Source organism: Hemicordylus capensis, chromosome 7 (genome assembly GCF_027244095.1).
Source record: "Hemicordylus capensis ecotype Gifberg chromosome 7, rHemCap1.1.pri, whole genome shotgun sequence".
In the NCBI taxonomy this organism is placed as follows: Eukaryota; Metazoa; Chordata; class Lepidosauria; order Squamata; family Cordylidae; genus Hemicordylus; species Hemicordylus capensis.
In genome coordinates, this window is record NC_069663.1 from 32,527,806 (window position 1) to 32,546,441 (window position 18,636).

Genomic DNA, 18,636 nt, shown 5'->3' on the forward strand with positions numbered 1-18,636 from the left:
TCCAAAGACACAAACGTTTATAAAACTGATACTAATATGTCACATCAGAAAACATTCCAAAAACAGACAAGTATTCAGAAGTGAGGGAGTTCAAGGACAAAGTGCGAAAATATTTCTAACAAAAAAGAAAACAAAGCACAGATGTACCAAACTGGCTTTAACTTATAAAAAATAAATCAGTAGACTGGACTTAAATATTAAACAAACTTTAAAGTGCAGATAAAAAACACAGTTTCTGTTTATGGGCCGCCCTCTAGAGGCCTGGAATGGGGCTGCGCTTAAAGTGCAAAAACTGAGGATCCTCAAACCGACGATGGTTGCGCTGGTTCCTTTCGACCCACTGACTGAGAGTGTACCTCTTGGTGGGCTGGTTAGTTCGTTCTGCATAGTTCCTGCAGCAGGAGGTGGGGGAGAGGAGAGGAGAGGCGAGGCATTAGGCAAATGGCAGTCATTAAGCAGAAGCAAACAGAGGAACACAGGAAGCTGCCACATACTGAGTCAGACCACTGGTCCAGCTAGCTCAGTATTGTCTGCACAGACTGGCAGCGGCAGAGAGAGGCAAGCCCACAGACACCACAGCCCCACCTGCTTTTTGTAACACTTTGCTTTAACTTTGCCTTGCTCAATCCAACTGAGGTGATACAGGAAGCTGCCTTCTACTGAGTCAGACCTTGATCCGTCTAGCTCAGTATAATCCACAATGACTGGCAGCAGCTCTCCAAGGTTTCAGGAAGGAGTTTCTCTCTGCCCTCTCTGGAGATGCTGCCAAGGACTGAACCTGGGACCTTCTGCGTGCAAAGCAGGGGCGCCAACACTGAGCAGCAGCCCCTAAGGAAGCCCACAATATACCACAGAGCTACAGTCCTTACCCAGCATTCTGCTTCCAATGCTAACCAGCCAGGTGCTTCTGGGAAGCCCACAAGCTGGACACAGAGGCAGTGGCCATCTCCTGTCTCGAGTCCTGGCATCAAGTATTCAGAGGTACAGTGCCTCTAAACCTGGAGGTTCCATTTAGCAATGGTGGCCAATAGCTAGACCTCTCCTCCAGGAAATCGCCTCCTCTTGTTTTCAGACAGCCTAAGCTAGTGGCCATCGCTGCATCTTGTGGAAATAAATTGTATGGTTTAGTAGTCAGTTGCTATGGGGTAGAGGGGGACTCAATGAAGCTAACAACAGACCTATCTTGACTAGAGCCCTGAAGAGTGTCCGGAAGCCACAGCTAAGTTTGGGTGTGTTTTGTTTTTTGCTTATTGGTCTTGTAATGAGGGGAAGGCTTGCCTGACGAAGGTCCAGAGCTGTTGGGAAGTTTCTTCATGCATGACAGCTCAACTCTTCCCAGTCAAGGGAGGGATTTCTGGGCATTGTCCCCGACTGGCCTTTAAAGCCGCCAGTGGGTGGATGCTCCCAGACCTGCTCCTTGAGCATGTCAGAACACCGAGTTGCCCTGTCAGGAGAAGAACGCGCTTTACCCCTCGGGCCTAACCGAGAGGAGCAAACACCACATCATGCCACAGACACCGAGACAGCAGAGAGTGGCGGTGAAAGAAACCAACAAACAGCCAGTCCTCTGCTGGAGCTCTTGACATGAGGAAGGTTCACTTAAGCGTGTCTAGCAGACACTCAAAAAGGCCAGGATGTCGTGGAGCTACTGGAAATTTGGAACCGGCTTATAGGCAATCAAAGCACTCTTCCCAGTCTGCTGGGAAATTCGAAGGCCAAATCTCCCCCACCCAATCATATTCTGTGCTATGGCTTTTCCAGTCATTTAAGGCACACTCAGGAAGGTAAAAAGGCTCCTGAACAGTTTCAAGTCGGTGCTTCTGTTCCCCAAGGAAGGAGTCTTGGCCCTGGGCGTCTGCCCTCTCACTCAAGAAAGGCGACACTGTACCTCATCGTCAAGTCAGTTGGGTGCACAAATCCAGGTTCCTGGGAGCGGAATTCGGAAGCCACCCTCCCCATCAGCGCATAGAGTTCGTTGGTTGCACCTGGAATTGGGCAGAGCAAGAGCACAGATGCAGGAAAATCAAGTGTTAGTTGTAAGAAAATAGATACTTCACAATTCTCCCTTCACATGTGGGGAATGGAAAACTCAGAAGTCTAGGCTCTTTGCCTTATGCTTAGCTTGCTGTGTTCCTCCAAGACTCATAAAAGCACATAGAAAAAAATGAAAAATTAACAGCATTTACTCTCACTCAAATCCTGACAGTATTCAATAAACAAAAGCAAGAAACAATTCTAAATTCAATCAGTACACCTCAATAATTTAACAGAGTTTTTTTCCTTATGGTTAGAAATTGAAAATTAATGGTTTGTTATTTTTATAATACCTCTTCCGGTTTCTCAGTTACATGTTGTGGTTGCTTCTCTGTTTGAACCTCCTACACTCCTTCCTCTTCTTCCCCCCAAATCATTCAACAGCCCTCTCTTATGCTCAATTGTGGAGTCACCCCCACAACCCTGTTTCCCCGCTCTTCCTAACAATGATCGGTTAGAAGAATCCACACCATGGATAACCCCATAACCCAATTTGTCACCCCTTTTGGCATATCGACCCATTGGTCAATTCTTGAATGTGTGTAAATGAGACCTACAGAAACTGCATCATAGGCGTTTTGATCGAAACTCATGCAAACATTGTGGTTTGGGCATGTCCTGTCCTAATGTCTCCAAAGTAAGATCTAGACTAAATTGGGGAAGTGTTCTGTCATGTCAGCCGAAATACCATCGTTTGACATTTCATTCTGAAAAAGCACCTCATGACATCTTGGAAACATGCTTGGACATAGCACACCCATCATCTCAGGCCCAAAAAGCCTGACTCTCCTAAAACCAATGGCAAGCACACTGATCAACTTGTCCAAAGAACAAGAAAATGCCCTATCCTTTGTCTAACATAGTACCAAAGGTAAGGACAGAGACACCTCTGCTTTTTTCATCTGCCAATATTAGTAGCAAATATTTCTTTGTTACCAGCCATATGCCAGGATTATTTGTAATTGTGTTGCTTTTCCATGCTGTGAACTGCCAAGAGCCAGTAGGAGTGGGCAACATATAAATGAAATGACTAAATAAAATTGTGCAGAATACAAGAAGTCAGATGTGCAGTCATTATAATGTGCTAGCCTGAACAGGTGTGTCAGTTCTCTTTTACTTTTGCTGCTTTAGTACTGCATTGTATTAGTATTAGTATTTAGATGGCCCCCTACTATAACTAAGCTTACGTGCCCACAGCTGAAATGCTTGCAAATTCTTCCTTTTATTCCCTGCTTTAATGTTCCTCCTTCCATCTTTTTCTAGACCATAAAGCCTTTGGCGCAGAAACCTGCCCACCCATTCTCCGTAGTGTGCCTATGCAAAGGATAATTCTGAGGCACACTTTTTGGAACGGAGTCTCACAACAGGGAGGAGTTGTGGGCTGAGATGACAACAAAGGCAGTTGCAGGAGGGCTTTGTTAAAATGCATGCAACTCGGAAAAAGGGGCAAAGCTTTCCTGGGTTAGACACAGGACTGGGAGCAGCAGGAGAATCTGAAGTGTGTCTTTCTGGACAGGCCTCCAGCTCTTCCCAGCTGCAGGGACCACCAAACTCAACTCCATTATTGGGAACCCAGCAAAGCCAAAGCTGTTAGGATGGCCACCTCCTGCCAAGACCATAGAGTGACTCTGCAGAGCAAGCCCAATCCAAATGATGATGCCAAGAATGTTACCTGGACAGCAGGATGCAGATGCATTGTCTGAAAAGCCTAATTATGTTGCTAATGACCTGGGAAAGCTAATTTCCTGAGAAGAGGTTTGGGCAGGAAGAGGTGAAACCAGAAACCTTCCCAGCCAAACCCATCCCGTCCTTCAGATCAAGGAGTTCTCAGCTGCTGCTGAGGTGGATGAACTTGTTGCCTGAAGGTTCTGCCAAAGCAAAGGGCGCCCTGAGTAGCACTTGGAAGGAGATGCTAGACAAGGGAACCAGGCTCAAGTGGCGTCTCACTGTGATGTCTGCCAGCACGTTAAAAGCCGTACAGTCTGGTTAAAGGACTCAGGCATGAAGTGAGTGGACACCTATCATGCACCCATACTTTAAGCCAGACTCACAGGACACAGGAGGAGAAACGGGGTCACCCCATCCTCCCAGGAGCCAGAGCGCGCTCCGTGTCTATGACATGCTATTTTGCACAGACAGCCACAGACAAATATTTGCATGGCTGGCCACAGACACACAAGCCCATCTCCTGCTTTATTTAGGCACTGGCCTATTTCTGCCACTGTAATCTGGCACCATCTCTTTGCTAAAGGTAGGGCAGATGTTGGCCTTGCCACTGAGGAGTGGAGACAGGAGTCCCACAGGGACAAGCGAGGAGACAACTGCTGCCCACATGGTCACAACCCAACCCGGGCATGAGAAGATGGCATCCTCTAATCCTGGCCTTTTGCTCAGGCCTCAGGCACACAGATTGACAAGGTTCTCTGGCTTTTGGAGCACAAGTGCTTTGAGAGAGAGAGATTCTGATTTGTCACAGTGGCATTCCTGGTACCTCTTCAGGCAAGCTGTCAGCCATTTGGAAGACTTGGAAATATTTAAGCATGACAGTTAGGATGGTTTTGCTATTAGCAACAGAACGCAGTGTGAAAGACACAAGAGAGATCAAATGTGGTAGGAAACAAACTTCAAAATTCCACTTGCTACTAGAAACTTGACCCACGTAGGGGTTTCGGTATCACACAAGCCAGAGTCACGCCCCAAGTAAAACTATGCTAAAGAGGTGTGAAGGCTTTAACTTGGGGAGAGAAATCAGTAGGCGGGACTTAAATATTAATGGCTACTCTAAATGGGAGAAGAGCTGGTCTTGTGACAGCAAGCATGAATTGTCCCCTTTGCTAAGCAGGGTCCACCCTAGTTTGTGTTTTGAATGGGAGACTACATGTGACAATAAGATATTCCCCTCAGGGGATGGGGCCAGAGCTCAGTGGAAGAGCACCAGCCTGCTTGCATGAAGGAAGTTCCAAGTTCCCTCCCTGGCAGCTCCAAGATAGGGTTTAGAGAGACTCTTGTCTACAGCCTTGGAGAAGCCGCTGCCAGTCTGGATAGATAATACTGAGCTATTATTATTATTTCTTGTTTACACAGTCAGACAGGTGTTATTGACTGGTTTGTTTTATCCAGACATTGAGTCCTTCTTCTTCTTACTATTATTATTATTATTATTATTATTATTATTATTATTATTATTAATTCAATTTCTATCTGAGCTAGATGGACCAATGGTCTGACTCAGTAGAAGGCAGCGTCCTATGTCCCTTTGTAATCTGCCTTGAGAACCTGTTAATAGGCAGGAAATACAAATGTTACAAATAAAGATCTTAACAAGCCAATCTGTTCAGCTAGACATAGGACACTCCAGAAACCCTACAGAAATCTCAGATCTAGCACAGGCAGGTGGAGTTTTCTCGGCAGTCAGGCAAGATCCATACCCTACTCTTTCTTGCTCTAGTCAGCTGCTCTCAAGGCGTGTGGGGTGCATATGTGCTCCCCACGCCTCACTCGCTTTGCCCCATAAAGGGCACGATAAAGGCAGCTCCAGAGAGAAACCTGCTCTGTTCACCACAGGGGTCTCCATTTTCCTTCTGAAAGTAGCACCTTTGGGAAAGCCACCCTTTCCGACATCTAGCCCGGGAGTGCCAGAATTCAGCGACTTACAGCACTTATAAGGGATGAAAATCTGGAATGTTTCACAGAAGATCGGGAACCATTTTTACTTTACTGAAAGAATTATTTTTCTGATATGGACCTTTCAGAAGGGCTTGAAATATAGCAATAACAGCAGGTTGGGCTGGGTAAAATCGAGTAGCAATGTGGAGCATGTATGTTTTGAGTTATTATAGCAATGGTTTATTCAGTTAACGTGAACTGCGCAGACAGGTAAGCGGGAAGTCAATATTTACTTAAACAAATAAATGAATGTAGTTGGATTGTAAAGTTATTGTAAAAGTCAATTAAAAATTTAAAATGCAAAAAAAAAAGAAGAAGAATTCAGTGATGAGGACTTGCGATGTCGATGTGGGTTGTGGAGGCCTGCAGAGAGCACTCTTGTGCAACTCCCCCTGCCATTTCCGTGGCGCTTGGGCAGGGGGCCTCCCCCGTGGACTGAGCCTCGGGGGCCAGGCCTCCCTCCCCTTGCAGACCCCTCCAGCAGCGTTTCCCAACCCGCCTGCCGGGGCCTGCTATTGCGCCTTGGGGTGCTGCCCCTGACTTGCTCCGAGTCTGCTCCAGGCGTTTAAACTTTGGAATATGCCCCCTACTGAAATAAGAGCATCTCCTTCTCCGTTTGTTTTCAGGAAGAACCTCAAGACTCTCCTGTTTTCACAGGCTTTTAATTAGAATTAATTTTAATAATTTTAAAAACTTGCTTTAATAACCATTTTATTCTATTGCTTTTATTGTCGTGTATTTTAATCTGAAACGTTTAAATATTTTAGATTTTGTACACTGCCTAGAGATGTACATACCAGGCGGTATAGAAATATGTTAAACAAACGCCACACTTTGGAAGCTGGGGAGTTGTGTGTCCTCCTAAGCACATAAGGGAGCAAGTTTAAGCTCCCCACTTTTGGGAGCTGGTGCGCTCCCTGTGCATCGGGAGCGATGTGTTCTTCCTGGTGCATTAGAGGGTGAATCAACTCCAGGAGGGAGGCGAGGGATGGCCATGAATAAGAACAGAGAGGAGGAAGGAGGCTAAAAGGAAGAATGGCAGATCTGCCAGCACTTAAAATATTTTTAAAAGGCATGTGTGTTGGTGGGGGGGGGGCAGTGTGCCCCACTATATATTTAAAGGTAAGCGTGCCTTGGGATGAACAAAGGTTGGGAAACACGGCCCCCCTAAGCAGTGCCCCACGCCACCTTGTCTAAGCACAGGGCTGTGCTTCAATGCCAAAGATGAGCCTGCCTATGGGCTGCGCCAGACCCACTGAGCCTCTCCAACAGGGATGCTGTGTCAGGGTCTCTGCCACTTCCTCTTCCCATCACCTTTGCCACCATACCTGGCTCTGCTCAACCAGTCGCTGCCACTGCCCCTATGGCTAGGCACGTACACCTGCGTAGTATCAAGGCACTCTTTTAATACAAGGAAAGCTGGGGCTTGAGGAGGGGGTCAGCAACTCCCACTCTAGCAGCAGGTGCTCAGGAGAAGCAACAGCAGCCGCACTTTGAGGGGAACATGGGTTTTCAGAGTCCAAGGGCACTTTTGCTACCCACCAGGCAGGAGCAAGGGCATCCTGTTGAAAGCAGGAGGAAGAATGCCATGTGCTGGCCGCAAACAAGGGCAATGCGAACTTTGAAAGAGCTGATCAAAGGGGACCTTAGTCACAACACATAAGCAGGCAGTAAAACGAGAGACACGCTGTTTCATGGGAAGTTCACAAAGCATCAAAGTAATTGCATCTCTGATAGGGGGCTTCCCTCTGGAAATGGACTCCGGATGAATCGAGGCTCACTCTGCCGAGACATTCTGGTGTCACACACACCAAACTGAACATGAGAAAGGATGTTAAGCTGCCTTCTACCGAGTCCAACCCATGATTCACCGAAGCCCAGCGCTGTCTACACGGACTGGCAGCAGCTCTCCAAAGCCTCGGACAGAGGTCCCCTTCGATCCTTTCAATGGGGGTTGCGGCCAGGGAATGGAACGGGGCCAGCCAGGATGCAAAGCAGGTGCTCACCGCATCGCCCAGCCACCTGCCCTCTGCTCTCTCATCCATCTGGAAAGCTGTTGCACTCACAGACTGCTTTTCAGTTTTTAAAAAAGTTCTCAGAGCAGTCTACACAGAAAAAAGATTGATGGTTTGGCTCGCCATCTACAAATAACATCCCTCCTAAGAAGTTGGCAGCGTTATGCGCATATTGTCTCTAAGCAGTTCTTCCCCAAGACCTTTTTATCACGCAAAGATAAAATGCCAGATGTTACTAGTTAAAACAAAATGGTGTAACACCTGGTATTTTATCTTTGCATAATAACGAGGTCTTGGTGGAAGAGTTCCTCATAGTACCCTCTCCACACACACACACACAAACACCCTCAAATCTGACCAAGTTCCATTCCCCCGCAAATCTAATACATGCATGTTGCGCGTGCGCGCGTGCGCGCACACACACACACGCAATCACAAATAAAGCTCTCTTGCAGGGCTGTTGCCAGAGTGATCAAGGCAAAGACAATAAGCCAACACAATGCCTGTTCCTGCAAGGACATTCAGGAGACAGCTGAAGAGTCCCTGCTCTCCTCTGCACAAGAGACAGGGGCTAGCAGTGAGGTGCGGAGGTGCCCCGTCACCGGCCCCTCCCTCGCCAGCCAGCCCCACCAATGCTGTGCCTAAAGCCATCTGAGACCATACATCCTCGTGTCAAGAAGCAAACAGCTGGCATACATTACATAAAGAATTCATGAGCAACTTCAACAGAAAGTGCCAGAGTGCGCTGGAGATACACGGCGAATATTAATTTGAAGGCACCGGAGAAAAAGAAAAAGGCGGCCCTAATTAAACTCTCCCGTCTGCTTGCATTACTCCTCCTCAATACTTACACTAGAAACAGCTCAGCCGCCGCGCACCTGGCTAACACTGCACGCACAGAGGCCCCGGGGCTTGGAGCAAAAAGCAAGGTGACCACTGTTCCTGAAAAAGTCTCTCCCTCTGCCCCGAAAGAAGACCAGCCACCTTGAGGAGTATCTTTAAATGCTTAGAGAACTGAAGGACCAGAAGCCTCTGAAGAAGAACCTCTTTCCAAAGGAAGGGACATGCCCCACCAGTCCCTCGCATCCTCCACCCGACGAAATGGGCTCCCATAGAGCAGGACCCAGGGTGGGTTAAGAACATAAGAACAGCCATTATGGATCAGGCCCATCTAGTCGGCATCCTGTTTCCCACAGTGGCCCACCAGATGCTTCTGAGAAGTCCACAGGCAAGAGGAGGAGGGCCTGCCCTCTCTCCTGCTGATGCTCCCCTGCAACTGGTATTGAGAGGCATCCCACAGCCACCTGACTAGTAGCCAGTGATAGACCTGCCGCCCACAAATTTGTCTAAGCCTCTTTTAAAGCCATCCAAGCTACTGACCATCACCACATCCTGTGGCAGAGAATTTCATAGATTAATTATGTGCTGTGTGAAAAACTACTTTCTTTTGTTGGCCCTAAGTTTCTTGACCTCAGTTTCATGGGATGAGCCCTGGAAATGTCTCTATTTCCATGACATGCATAATTTCATACACCTCTATCATGTCTCTCTGTAAGTCACCTCTCTTCCTAACTAAAAAGCTCCAGATTCTGCAGCCTTGCCTCATCAGGAAGGTGCTCCAGGCCGCTGATCATCTTGGTTGCCCTCTTTTGCACCTTCTCCAATTCTACAATGTCCTTCTTAAGATACAGTCCACCTGAACAGTGTTCTAATTTCTTTTACCTCTGTGCGGAATGAGTTCTGTTCTGGGCGGCAGTATCAAGGCAGTATGTGTGCATGGGCATTCAGAGTGGACCTTCCTAATTCAACCTGAGCGGGATCTAAAATTAACTGATGCAGACATCAAAAAACACGTGTGAGCACACACACTTGTACATGCCTTAAAGGGAACACTGCACCTGAACTGTACTCAGTACTCCACACGTGGCCGCACCATGGATTTGTATAAGGGCATTATAATATTAGCGTTGTTTTTTATTTTCAGCCCCCTTCCTAATGATCCCTAGCATGGAGTTTGCCTTTTGCACAGCTGCTGCACACTTGAGTTAACCCTTTCAACATGCTTTCCACCACGATCCCAAGATCTCTCTCCTGGTCAATCACCGACAGCTCAAACCCTATCATTGTATATGTGAAATTGGATTTTTTGCCCCAATATGCACCACTTTACACTTGCTTGCATTGAACTGCATTTGCCATTTTGTCACCCACTCACCCAATTTTGAGAGATCCTTTTGGAGCTCCTCACAATCTGTTTTGAATTTCACTACCCTAAATAGTGTCATTGGCAAGTTTAGCCACTTCGTTGCTTACCCCAATTTCTAGATCATTTATGAACAAGTTAAAGAACACTAGTCCCAGGACAGATCCCTGAGGGACCCCAATTCTTACTTCCCTCCATTGTGAAAACTGTCCATTTGGAAACCCTCCGTTTTCTGTCCGTCAACCAGTTACCAATCCATACATGAACCTGTCCCCTTATCCCATGACTGCTAAGTTTCCTCAAGAGCCTTTGGTGGGGAACTTTGTCAAAAGCTTTTTGGAAGTCCACGTATACTATGTCAACTGGATCACCTTTATCCACATGGCTGCTGACACTCTCAAAGAACTCCAAAAGGTTAGTGAGACAAGACTTGCCCTTGCAGAAGCCATGCTGGTTCTCCTTCAGCAAGGCCTGTTCTTCTACATGTTTAACAATTTTGTCCTTAAGCAGTGTGCCCTCTAACAGCGATTCCCAAGTGTTGACTTCAACTCCCATAATCCCCAGCCAAAGGCCATTGAAGCTGGGGATGTTGGGAGTTGCAGTGAACTACATCTGGGAACCCCTGCCCTGAAGTATGCTTCCCATCAATTTACCCAGCACAGAAGTTAAGCTAACCAGCTATCGTTTCCCAGACCCTCCTGGATCCCTTTTTGATAACTGGAGTTACATTGGCTACTTTCCAGTCCTTTGGTACAGAGCCTGATTGTAAGGACAAGTTACATATTTTTGCTAGGGGATCAGCAACTTCACATTTGTGCTCCTTCAGAACTCTTGGGTGGATGCCATCTGGCCCTGGCCATTTGCTAATTTTTATTTTCTCAAGACAGTTTAGAACATCCTCTCTCGTCACCTCAAACTGGTCCAGTTTGCAGTCTCCAAGCCTGAGAAGCTCAGTTCTGGAGTGGGTACATGGTCAGTATCCTCCACTGTGGAGACAGATGCAAAGATCTGCAATCTGCTTGTCCTCAATAATCGCTTTCATGCTCTGCTTCTGGTATATTTAAAGATGTTTTTGTTATTCCCCTTGCTGGTTCTAGCTATATGCTCCTCAAACTTTCTTTCTGCATCCCCTATTGTCTCCTTGCATTTCTTTTGCCAGAGTTTAGGTTTCTTTCTGTTCTCTTCATTTGGGCAGGACTTCCATTTTCTGAAGCAAGTCCTCATGGTTCAAACTGTGCTGAGTCACAAAGCCTACAGAGTGGCCTAGGTTCTGTCTTTCTCCCTACAGCATTACTGTTGTGAGGATAAAGGGAGGAAACCCGCAGCCCTGAGCTTCTTGAAGGAAAAAGGGAGGTGGGGAGACTACAAGGTCATTAGCCAATCAGATCCAAAGAAAGGATCCAGTTCCTCACCACATATAAAGCAATTATCAAAGCCCACCCTCAAAGGAAAACATTACTATGCACAACTCCATGCCACTGACCTGACCGCTGGGGCCTGTTTGGAGGTGGGGTGGGTGGGGGAACCCTCCCTGGAAGCAGTCCCATCCTGATCCCAACAAGTCCCATGGCGGCAGCCGCAGACGAGAAGCCCCCAAGGACCCTGCAGCAGGTTACCCATCTTCCCTTGGACTTCAGCGATGCTAACACAACCCTCTTTCACCCGCCAACTTACCCACAAGTTTCCCATTATCAAAGGCCACGTGAGCACGGACAGCGTTGACATAGTTTCTCTTATGCAGCTCGAGGTCTGCCTCTTGGATGCAGATCTTGGATGCAGGTCTTGGCCTTACAGGACAGGGGAGGAGAGAAGAATTAAACACAGTGTCAACTTGCTAACCTTGTACAAAACCCAGGAGCCAAGCCAGGTTCATCAGCATTTTCTCCCTCTACAGTTCAGACAACTACTTTTAAGAAACGGCTCAGACTGGTTTAGACACATTTCATGAAAAGTGATACCAAACTCTTCATCATACCCTTATAGCTGAATATATGAGTAATGAACCACTTTTTTGTTCAAAATGTAGGGGTTCATGTCTGGTTCGAGGCAACCAAGAGGTTTTCAGGTTCAGTTTCTGTGAAGGGTGGGGGCCTTGCTTGAACCCAACTCCCTCACAAAGTCACCTGCTAGACAAAGCAGATACATTACTGAGAAAACTTAGCTAGTCTCAGACAAGGTGGCATGATTTTATAGAAGTTGTTGCTGGTGCCCCACAACAGTTTCCCCATGTCCAGGAGATTGTATCCCCAGCCTCTGGAAAATCAGAAGACTCCCATATGTAATACACTGTGTGAAGTTTGATGAAAATCGGTTGAACAATCACACTCTGAAATGTTGGGGGGGGGGCAGGGGGAGGAGAGAATATTTCTCTCTCCTCCGTAATACAGAATTTAAAAGACCATGAAACCTGTAGATCAGTAGCAGCTGGTCCTGACGAGCCGGGGTGTGTGCGCCAAAGGAGGCACGGCCGCCTCTGCTTCCTGGAAGCAACTCAGGTTGCTCCTTCCACCCTGCTCAAGAGCCACGTGGCCTGCGAGCTGGCCATTAGTCAGGTAGAACTGCGCAGCTCTACCTGACAAATGGCCAGCCTGCAGGCCGCACGGCTCTTGGGCGGGACAGGAGAGAGAAGCAACCTTTGACACCTACCCAGCTCATTATGACCAGCCGCTAGTGCTGCAGATTAACCAGATAAATTTGCAGAGAAACGTGCAACATTTTATCTTTTTAACTTTGTGAGAAAAACAGCAAAAACGTTGATGCGCGATCACCTGTAACTAGGCAGCAGCTTATATGTGGGGCAGCACTAAATTACCAGCACCAACCATTTGCCAGAGTTACAGTCAGGGCGGTGGGTACTCTCTACCACCACCTGGCAGAGACGTATCAGTGATCTCTTGAGAACCGGAGAGTTCTTGTTGGGGAAAAGCCAGTTTCTCTTTCTCGTGACTGCGGAAGTAGCATTCAGCACCCAGAGGAAGATCCTGGGCAACACCTTCCATGGGTGAAAATCCTGAACTGGAAATCGGGAACAATTCAGTAGAAACAGAAGGATAGAATTGAAGGGGGGGGATAAAGGTGACGTTAGATTAATCAAGATGGAAAAACAAGGGGGAATGTTCTGAAGAGGAGCCTTTCACTTAGACATGGAATCTACTTCCCACCAATTCAACGATCACTTATGTGCTTGCTACCATCTAGTGGAAGGCACAAGGATGCAAGTCGGGCCCTGTCGAGTGTTAGCACTATTTGAAAACAAAGCCCACAGAAGAAGCCAAAACATTCTGAGCTCAAGAGAGTAATCCATGCCATCCAGAACAATGTGCTACATGCAAAGAGTAAGAGAAAACGAGGCACAGCAAGGCAAGCCCCACATCACGGGAGAAAGCAAGCCAGATTGCACACAGCAGGGGAAGGGATTCTGACCTATTTGGTTCTCCAGCGCCAGGGTTTGCCACACAATCCCCGCTTTGGTCTCCAGGATTTGCCACACGATCCCCACTTTGGTCTCCAGCAGAATTTGAACTGGATGTTGCAGCCTCCTCAAGCAAGCTGGCAGAGTTTGCTTCTCCTTTGGTTTCATTTGGTACATTGCTTGCACTATCCCCTGCAACCTCACTTTGGCCTACGGAAGCCTGTTCCTCGGAGGGCCCTTCAGCCACCACACTAGTCGACTCAACAGCTGAGCCTGGATCATCGCTCACTGCCTGAGCAGCCTCCTCAAAGGCTACCCCACACCCATCACCCCCATTCTCTAGACTCACAGAAGCTGCCTCCACTGACACAGCTTCCGGAAGCTCAGGACTTTTCAAATTCAGACTCAGTCCAGTTTGATTCTGAAAGCCTGTGTTCAAGTCACTTCCCCATTCTGAATTGACAGGCTCATTCCTGCAAGCAAGGCCACAACTAAAGCTGCCTGAAGGGCCAGTCGGAGGAAGAGGCTCTATACTTACTGTCTCCTCTAAGGTCCTAGGAGTGCTCTGCAGCTGTACTATTAGAGAGGATACTGGAAAATAACTACTTTCCACTTGGTCTGCATTCTGTCCAAATGCTACATGACGTGCGAAGATCTTTGGCTTATCGTCTGGATCGTCTTCCAAAAGTCTGTCCTCGTCTTCAGGGGAGAGATCCGAGGAAGAATCTGGCTCCTCCCCATCGGAAGGCTCTAATAAGGTGGCATCGAGCTCACTGTCATCCCTGTATCCCGTGGAGGTCAATGAGTAAATCTGAGAAGCTGCTACTCCGCTGCTGGAGGAGGAAATAATAGAAGGCAGCAGAGAGGTCTTTTGAGGAAGGCAGGGTGCACTGTAGCACTGTCTCTTCAGGTCCGGATGCAGGGATTGGTCTCCCTCTGGAAAGTCTGTCAAGGGCCTCTTGCTCCTGGAAACTGAATCGTTTAAGAAAGTGACTTTAAGATCACAAGAGTACCTGAAATGGCAGGAGCGGAAAGAGCTGCTCGCCATGTTGATGCTTTCCTGGCTTCTGTATATATTTTAAGTAACCCTCGGCTACCTTTCACTCTCCAGACTAATGGAAGCTAAGAAAAGCAAGTCCTACACTTAAGCCTTTCCTCCAGCCACAGCAGTTTCCAGTTGCCTGCAAAAAGAAAAGCAGAAGAAGCTAGCTGAAGAGGTCTCCAGACTCTGTGCTCTTTCCTCCTCCTCTCCTGAACTAAAACTGTCTTACAGAAAGAAATCCACTCCACTGCTTGAGCCTTTCCTCCCACCAAGCGTGTGACGTATGCGGCGCGCGCGCATGCGTGCTTGTATTACTGCTTCTTCCGGGCAACGACGGGGGCAGGGGCAGCAGGGAGGAACGCTGCCGCACCGAAAACTTCAATTTAAAACACAGCGCCGGAGGGGGAAGAGCGGTGGGAGGGGTAAGTTCTACCCCCCCCGCCCTTAAAGGTAGACCCCCACCCCCGTGCCGGTCTGGACCCATGCACATCCCTGCCAGAGAGAAGGGGAGTCTTTAGATAGTTCTGTCTCATCCCAAGGTGGTTTACAAAAGTTAAAATACAATAAAACTCCATAAAAATCACATTTAAAACCTTAAAACCAGTCAAAGAGTAAAAAAACCACAAACTCACAGCAAGTAGTCTGTTGGTTTTCTTTAAAATATTGCTATTTATCAACAGAGCCCAGAGACTGACAGAGATACTGTGATGTTATTTTTCTATACCATCACAAGCCCCTTTTAGATGTACAGTGGTCCCTCGACTTACGAACTACTCGACATCCGAAGTTTTCGACTTACGAACGACAAAAATGACCGGAAGTCGTTGCCAGTTTAGATGCGGCTTCCTTGACTTACGAATTTTTAGATGCGCTTTCCTCGACTTACGAATGTTTCCAGACCTCCGTGGGTGCGCTTTTCAACTTACGAAAATTTCGACCTACGAACGTGCGTTCGGAACGGATTAACTTCGTAAGTCGAGGGACCACTGTAAAAGGTTTCCATAGAGTCAAGAAACAGGACTAAAGAAATATTATCACTATATTAGCTGCTCCCTGCTATACCTCCACAAATTTGCCCTAATTAAAAACCACCTTCCTTGTGGAGTCCGGTATATATCTTGATACCCGAGCAATATCCTCATTGGTGGGTGGTACTTCCTGTGCCTGTGGGCCTATTAGGTTGAAGATGCCCCTCAGTCACTCTCTTAAACGGAGTTGTTAGCTTAAACAATCTCAAAGAGGTGTGCTAGACAGGGATGGTGCAGGGCTATATTCAGGAGAAAACAAACTAATGGTGCTATTCAAGGCATGTTCTTCCACTGAAATATTTTCAACAAAGGAAAGGAAGATGTGAGCTTATGGCAAGCAGCAGCAGTAACTACCAGAACCAACTCCCAAAATGTTTTTAAAGCAATCTAGCTCAGGGATGGCCAACCTGAGCTCTTCAGCTGTTGGATTACAACTCCAGCTACAACTGTGGTAGAGGATGATGGGAGTTGTAGTCCAACAGCAGCTGGAGAGCCTCAGGTTCGCCATCCCAGTCTAGATTAGGGATGTGCACGAAGATCTTCAGCGGGGGTAGTACTTTAAGGGTGGGGGAGGGTGTACTCACCCCTCCCACCGCATTTCCCCCGCCGACACTCTTTTATTTTTAAGCTCCCCGGGGCAGCAGCTTTCCTCCCTGTTGCCCCGTTCCCATCGGCCAGAAGTAGCGAGCGTGCGTGCACCTGTTGCGTGTGCGTGCCCGTCTGCGCACACGCACATGACGGGTGCATGTGTGCTCGCTACTTCCGGCCACTTCCAGCCAATGGGGGGAACGGGGCGGCAGGGAGGAATGCTGCTGCCCCGAGGGGCTTAAAAATAACAGAGCGCCGGCAGGGGAAATGCAGCGGGAGGGGTTAGTACACCCTCCCCTGCCCTTAAAGTACTACCCCCACCGGTACCGAACCGCCCGCCCCCCCAGCACCGAAACATTTCGGGCACATGCCTAGTCTAGATGCTTTGGACTGGATAGGTGGGTCACTTGGGGATGATAATAAAATCCCTCTACCAAGTATACACTCAACATGCCAATATATAATATATCTATATCTGTCTATCTATCATTTTAATTTCACTAACCTGTTGGAAAAGTGGGAGAGGAAGGTAACTCCAATGAGTGTGTTGTCACAATTAACTCCTTTCCTATCACTTTTTAAGAGTATAAAATGTATGCCTAGTGGGGGAGGCTATGCTTAGTTTGCTCTATGCACTCTTTCTCAGAAGTAAATCTCATCAAGTTCAACTAAACGCAAGGTCAAGATACATGTTGTATGTTTGTGTTTTTTAAATGTATAGTAGTCTGAGCCTTCTATGCTTGCTTTTTAAAGATGAGCACGTGAGGGAGGCTTTTTTCATTTTTTAAAAAAAAAGCCTGGGAAGCTCAAACTACACACTTAAAGTGGTGTGTAGTGTGACCCTTCCTTAAGCAAGAAGTGCATCAAGACCCTAGCTTTGGGACTTGGATTGCCCCCACCTCACACGGAGGTTCATTCTACCATCTTTTCAAGCTATCTGCTATAGCTATCAAGCAGAATTCCCACTGCCCTTTGCAAAAGGTCATGGGAGGACCCTGTGTAGGAGCAAACGAGTTCATGTGTATCCTAGACTTCAAAATAAGGAGGTCTCTTATTACACCAGCTTTTGAGAGTGTTGGGATATGCAGGCCTTTGCATTACACAGAATTTCCCCTCAGATTTTTAGTCCTCATGCTTACCTATTCAAAGAGAAGTTGATCCAGTAAAATAAGCTCAGAAGTCATTCTGTATTTGTAGGATCAACAAAGTAATATCAGTGTTAACATGTAGTCATAAGAATCCTGTTAGAATTCAAGCGTGTGGTGGTGGAAAGAGTGTCTGCTTTCAGCTTTGAAACACGAATGAAAGAAGTTGCACATCTCTTATTTGCATATGGTTGAGACATATGACAGTCAACAGACTTCCTTCATTCCTTTGCAGCAACCACTTCCAGACATGCATAAGAGGGGCGAGATAATGGAAAGGCTATTCTTATCATAGAGCCAAACAACAGGTGCTTAACTCCATCACAAGGGAGGGCTTTTCCCTTTGCAGACAAGCCCCGTCGAAACTGTGAGTGGCAGGGCATGCTGCTGATTCACACGGTGGGGGCGGGACTTCCTCCCACTGTACATGGCTATAGCAGTGCAATTTTATAACGTCTGAGTCAGGTTTACATGCGTTGTATTTCACCTCTGAAGCCTGGCTCCCTTCCCTTCCAGGGGGTTTCTGAGAAAACTAATTTTATTAAAATGGGACAACAGACATTATTTTTTCTTTGTCCAAGTAGAGCACATGATGAAATTGGTGTCTACAAGTCTATAAAGCTAACTCCTCCTTCCCCGCAAGCTTCCATTCTGATTTTTATTTTTTATTTTTTGCTCAGTACTTGGTGTCATTTTGGCTGGTCCTAATGAAGTCGCCACCACTGTGGCATTTGGATTTTCTCCAATGGACCAACTCAGCTACTTGCACTTTGTGTGTGTGCACCTTTTTCTGGGACACTCTTCTACCCTTACCTGAATGTAACAGCACTGAATTCTGCTTCTAGGAATGGACACCAGTTATTTCTGCTTACTAAACAGTAACCCATGAGGCTTTCACTTTGAAGAGTCGGGGTCCCTTTTTCCCAATGGGGGAGGGTTCCCGGATGCCCAGATGTTGGGCCCAAACTCCCATCATCCCCAGCCACAATGGGGTCTGCAGTCCCACAACATCTGGGGCCCAAGTGGGAGATCTCCTGCCCTACAGGCACTAGTCACGGACAACCTAGGAGTTGGGGGGATGACTTATGAGCCCCCCCAGCAAAAATCTACAGGGTCCCCACTATTTCCCTGCCTGTCCTCCTTTTGCAGCGGGGAATCTCAGTCCCTCCCACCCCATGCTAGGATCAGTAATTGGCCCTCTCCACCCCCAGCAGAGTATCTCCAGTGACCGTTGCTGGCGTCTATCTTGTGTTTCTTTTTAGATTGTGAGTCCTTTGGGGACAGGGAGCCATCTTATTCATTTATTTTCTATGTAACCAGCTTTGGACACTTGTTGAAAAACAGTACATAAATATCTGTATACATATATATCAGCAGGAGGGGCGGAGATAGGAAGCAGGGAGACTTGGGGGGTCCCACCCCATCCTAGAACAGGGGCGGGGGGAGCCAACGCTAAACGTTGTTGCCAGAACCAGAGGGGTATAGTCGTGGGTCAAATGGGCC

At 47.4% G+C, this 18,636-nt stretch overlaps 1 protein-coding gene across 4 annotated transcripts in view; it reads right to left on the reverse strand.

Annotated features, from left to right (window-relative positions):
- S100PBP (S100P binding protein) overlaps positions 1-18,636 on the reverse strand; it is a 19,511-nt gene continuing 875 nt past the window's right edge. The window contains exons 2-6 of one of the 4 annotated variants that reach the window (XM_053267769.1): positions 17,128-17,173; positions 14,344-14,511; positions 11,593-11,705; positions 1,889-1,985; positions 1-392 (exon numbers count right to left, since the gene is read on the reverse strand). In XM_053267769.1, coding sequence (XP_053123744.1) covers positions 254-392; positions 1,889-1,985; positions 11,593-11,705; positions 14,344-14,378 — 384 coding nt within the window. In that variant the 5' untranslated portion in view covers positions 14,379-14,511; positions 17,128-17,173 and the 3' untranslated portion in view covers positions 1-253. Of the gene's footprint in view, positions 393-869; positions 1,102-1,888; positions 1,986-11,592; positions 11,706-13,341; positions 14,303-14,343; positions 14,512-17,127; positions 17,174-18,636 lie in introns of all 4 variants that reach the window. The other 3 variants (XR_008310789.1, XM_053267767.1, XM_053267768.1) reach the window with 3 other exon arrangements.